This window comes from Raphanus sativus, unplaced genomic scaffold (assembly GCF_000801105.2).
Source record: "Raphanus sativus cultivar WK10039 unplaced genomic scaffold, ASM80110v3 Scaffold0398, whole genome shotgun sequence".
NCBI classification, from domain to species: domain Eukaryota; kingdom Viridiplantae; phylum Streptophyta; class Magnoliopsida; order Brassicales; family Brassicaceae; genus Raphanus; species Raphanus sativus.
The window spans coordinates 30,531-35,765 of record NW_026615717.1 but is presented as its reverse complement, the minus strand read 5'-3'; the positions used below and the strand labels follow the sequence as shown (position 1 = coordinate 35,765).

Below are 5,235 nucleotides of genomic sequence, written 5' to 3'. Positions count from 1 at the left end.
CCAATCCAATCCGACGAGATCTTCCTAAATCAACAGAGTATCATATACACCAATGAAACGATCCACACTCCCATCAAATCCAGATCACAAGCATCAACTCCAGAAAATCCTCCAGTGTTGAGTGAAACAGATCTTCCAATGGCCCCTCCATTGGCAAATCCGAACTAGATAAGTGTTCATCCTAATCAACGCAGTTCAAGGGTATGGAAGTAGAACAACAGTTCATCCGCTGATGGGACCAGATCGAGTCAACGACCTATCTCTCCAATCCTTTCAGTAACAAACGAGCTGTCAAAAATCCGAGTGATGCTCAATACACTCGTTAGATCAATCATACCATCTGGAACTATCTGCTCAAATCCTTGAGGCTTGCATCTAGAGACAAGGGCGCCATATATATTCAGTTTAGACACCTCTCATGATTAAGGACACCGAAGTATATAGAGCCACTCATTTGGCCGACTCCAGTCCTCCCTTTTGAATGTAGCTTGATTTTGCGCAAGTCTCTTACCCATCCTTATATCCGGGAAGAAACATTACCGCAGTGGGTACAGGTCTACAACCTGCCCAACTGTAAACCGCAGATCTCTTACCATTCTTGAGTCCACCATGGTTTTGTAGTTGTACATCGACTTAACGAGCGATCCCCACCTCCACCACCGGGCTGCAAGCATATGAGACATCAATGGCTCGGAGCTCCAGCCTTTACGTTGAATTCCCACACCTCACTGCATAATCCAATTTGATAGTTTGATATTAGAATTAACAGTCCTGTTCGAATAAATCACAAGGATCTAACTTATCTAACTTATGTTACCAAATCCGTTATTACATATAAGTGAACGCGGATCAAATGACTTGGAATCTTTCCAAAGATGTGTTAAGCAGACCAACAATAATCTGATTCAACTGAACTCGAGGGTCCATATAGCCACCATTTCAGCATCCAAACATATTTTGTTTGGTCAAAAGGATTAAATAGTACTTTTGCTATCCGTTTAGATTCGTTTTGCATGTGATTAAATATGTGGGATATTTTTATGGTTAGAATTAATATTTAGGCTGTTTTAGGCAAATTCCCCTATATTAATATTGTGGTCTTATGTATACAAAATAATTAGTTAAAGAGATCAATATCAGTATGGAATTGGGAAAACATGTCATTTAAATCACCAACTTTCAAATTTGGTTAAAATAAAGCATTAATTTTCGGTAAGCCAAAAGACACTCAACTTTTATTAGCGAGCTATTTTAATCATAAACTTTCGTTGACCATATCATTTTAGGCATATCGTTAGTCAACAATTATAATTGATTAACGGTATGCATAGAAATGACTTTTAAAATTGATGTCTTTTTGGCACAAATATAAATAAAAATTTTGTTTTCAAAATCTTAAATTTTAAATATGGGAAATATATATTTAATAACTATAACACTAATAATAAAATAAGAAATAATTCAAACCAAAATATATATTTTTCATTTTATCAAAGTAAAAATTTATATATTTTCATTTATATTTTAAAAGAATTACTTAATTATGATTAATTAAAAAATTAGTTTTAAAATAATTATCAAGAAATTTTATAATTATCTACGATCAATTTTTGTAACTGTTTTTATAATCTTACTGGGATTATGTTTTATAATATTGACGTCAAATTTTTTTTAGTGAAGTGTTAGTTCAAATTTTTATTCTCAAACAAAAATAATTATCCAAAACAAAATTTATATAATTCTTATAAATGTGTTACATGATTACTTCTGCATTTTAATTATAAATAAATTCCAACAAAAACTTTTAAGATCCAAAATATAGTTACATAATTAGAATACCATTAACTTTTTATTTTTATGAGAATAAAAAAATGTATTAATATTTTACAGACAATAAAAATTATGAATCATAATCCAATAGGACTATCTGAATAGTTACAAAAGTGATATAAATATAATAAATAATTACAAAAGTTATTTATAGTTATTTAGTAAATAAGTATTAAACTAATGGTATGTTAACTAACTATTTTAGAATATAAATAAAACTATTTACATTTTATTTTGAAGAAAATAATTAAAACAATTATTTTATTTATTTAATATTTTATGTATAGTATTATATTGTTACTAAATAATTTATTCTAAAAGTTAATTTTCATCTTTTTGAAAAAAGTTGTTGATTTATATTTGTGTCAAAAAATGCATCAAGTTTAAAAATCATTTTAGGCATACCGTTAATCAATTATAAATGTTGACTAACGATATGTCTAAAATGATATAGTCAATAAAAGTTTATGACTAAAATATCTCTTCAATATAATTTGAGTGTTTTTTTGCTTACCGAAAAATTGGTGTTTTATTTCAACCAAATTTGAAAGTTAATGATTTAAATAACATTTTTCCGTATGTTTATGTTTATGCTTCAGCTTCTTTTTGAGAAAAAAAAAACGAAAATACTATAACACTACAAATGAATACGTTTATCAGTGGATGCAATATGTTAAAAGAAAGAGCCATTTAAGTGATTTCGTGTGGATTCTGATATATTAGTATATAATAAAATAATAATAATAAAACAAAGACATCGAATTCTCACTTCTTAGGTTACAGTTTATCCTTCATTTTCAGAAGTCTATATACTTTTTTTTTTTTTTTTTTTTTTTTGATTAACCAGGTGGTTGACCCCTTCGGGACCCACCCACCTAGGCCCGGCGCCAGCCTGTGTCTGTACCGTTTAAGGCCCTGGACACGCCTTCCCTCCCCGCAAGTCGAACTCGGGTTGCCCCTCAGTGACCGAAGCCTGGGGTGTACCACTGGACTACGAGGTCCGGGTAAGTCTATATACTTCACTACCTTATTATGAGTTTATTGAAGATTTGTAACGCAACAACGCCCTTTTGTCATTGCTTTCAGTTGTTAAAATGTTAGATTTTAGGCCAGTTAGCTAACTAGCTAGAGTTATTGACAACTTTAAATTTAATCTTTTAACTGAAATAGTTTGAGAGCAACAGTAAAACAGGAAAATGGCTGGGAAAACAACTCAACATAAGGAACTGGCTTTACGGAAACAGTATTATCAAGAAACAAAAAAAATTCTTAAGATATCTGGATCGAGATTTAATTTGATTTTTGGCTTTTGTTGTTTCACTTAGGAAATTCCAATATAAGTTTGTGAATACCTCTAACGTTTCTTTTGTTAATCAGTAAAAGGTACAATAAAGACAAAGTTCATTTGATGGTTTAACGAAAATAATATGTTGTATTTGGTACTGATTAACAACTTAAGTATTGTACGTAGGTTAACAACTGTGATTTATTCCATTTGGTAATGGTTGATTTGTGTACCCAAAATGTTACGTGTTCTGTATAGAAACAATTATGCTTTTTAAGCATCAAGACAAAAAATATATTAAAATATAGACCATAACTTCGATCAACTAAATTTTCTCGATAACGAGATTTAACCTATATAATTTCTAGTGATCGCAATATTCAAACGACTACAAATTTATAAAACATGTAGAACATTTGGTAGACACTGTTTACTTTGTCCAAATCTTTTGACTGTCGGTTTTCCTATAAGTCAAAAAAAAGTTTGGGAAATAAATGAAATTTAAATGTCTAAAACCGTTATATAAACCATCTGCCATTCCACTCAAAAACAATCAGCTCACAAACAGTCTCTAGCTATCAAAGTACCAAAAATGGCGGGCTACAACCTCGAAGCAATCGAAGCAGCACCGTTAAAGGAAGATGTGGATATTGTGATCCCAACGATCAGGAACCTTGACTTTCTGGAACAATGGAGGCCATTTCTCAAGCATTACCATTTGATCATTGTCCAAGATGGAGACCCTTCGATCAATATCCGAGTTCCAGAGGGTTATGACTATGAGCTCTACAACCGTAACGATATTAACAGGATCCTTGGTCCTAGAGCTAATTGTATTTCCTACAAGGATGGTGGATGTCGTTGCTTTGGCTTCATGGTTTCCAAGAAGAAGTATATCTACACCATTGATGATGATTGCTTTGTAAGTCTCTTTTGCTATCCTCTCGTTATTAATATATCAGATTCCTTAATTCGATGAAATCCTTGAAAAAAAGGTGGCAAAGGATCCAAGTGGGAAAGAAATCAATGTGATAGCTCAACACATAAAGAACCTCGAGACACCTTCAACACCACACTACTTCAACACTCTCTATGACCCTTTTAGAGATGGAACTGACTTTGTGAGAGGATACCCTTTCAGTTTGAGGGAAGGTGTTCCAACCGCCATCTCTCATGGCCTTTGGCTCAACATCCCTGATTACGATGCCCCGACCCAGCTCGTGAAGCCTCGTGAACGTAACATCAGGTCATAATATACAAATCAAGATCCTTGGTTTTAGTAGTTTTTGTTACAGTACAATGTCCAAAAATATTTCGATTCAGTTTGGTTATTATGTTATGAGTCTCTGACGTATTTTATAACTTGGATATAAACTCTACAATAGTCCTTGCAGGTATGTTGATGCAGTGATGACAATCCCAAAAGGTGTATTGTACCCAATGTGTGGCATGAATCTTGCTTTCAATAGAGAGCTTATTGGACCTGCTATGTATTTTGGCCTTATGGGTGAAGGCCAACCCATTTCCCGGTACGATGACATGTGGGCTGGTTGGGCAGCTAAAGTGGTGTGTGACCACTTGGGCTTTGGGGTCAAAACCGGTCTGCCGTATGTGTGGCATAGCAAAGCGAGTAACCCGTTCGTGAACCTAAAGAAAGAGCACAAGGGACTTCATTGGCAAGAAGAGATGGTTCCTTTCTTCCAAAATCTTCGTCTCTCCAAAGAATCTGACACTGCCGCTAAATGCTACATGGAGTTGTCCAAGAGGACAAAGGAGAAGCTTACTGAAGTTGATCCTTACTTTGAGAATTTGGCTGATGCAATGGTCGCTTGGATTGAGGCGTGGGAGGAGCTTAACCCGCCAGTTGATGGAAAAGATGTCAAGGCAAGTGATAAAAATTGAAGATGATGAGTGATTCCTGCTGTTATTGCATGAATAATTACGTTTAAGCTTATTATTGTGTGGTCTTTTATTAATATATTTTCGTTTTGGAAGTGTGCTTCGTACAATAAGAATTCGTTAGTGTATTCCCAAAAATATTTATTCTCATATCAAGCGTAAGTGTTTTTGTGACACCCCGCAATCATGTATGAAAATTTATATAGGTCAACAAAGAGGCA

General features: G+C 33.7%; 1 protein-coding gene across 1 annotated transcript; it reads left to right on the top strand.

Annotated features, from left to right (window-relative positions):
* Nucleotides 1-3,707: 3,707 nt before the first annotated feature.
* On the top strand, nt 3,708-5,017 carry LOC108845048 (probable UDP-arabinopyranose mutase 4). The gene is made up of 3 exons (XM_018618318.1): nt 3,708-4,037; nt 4,111-4,361; nt 4,510-5,017. The coding sequence occupies exons 1-3, from the start codon at nt 3,708-3,710 to the stop codon at nt 5,015-5,017; spliced, it is 1,089 nt and encodes a 362-aa protein (XP_018473820.1).
* The last annotated feature ends 218 nt before the right edge of the window (nt 5,018-5,235 follow it).

Excerpts from the sequence above, each read along its gene's own strand:
- LOC108845048 (XM_018618318.1), top strand. The coding sequence starts at position 3,708 with ATGGCGGGCTACAACCTCGAAGCAATCGAAGCAGCACCGTTAAAGGAA. Across the intron at positions 4,038-4,110 it reads CCATTGATGATGATTGCTTT|GTGGCAAAGGATCCAAGTGG; the intron begins GTAAGTCTCTTT and ends CTTGAAAAAAAG. Across the intron at positions 4,362-4,509 it reads CCTCGTGAACGTAACATCAG|GTATGTTGATGCAGTGATGA; the intron begins GTCATAATATAC and ends TAGTCCTTGCAG.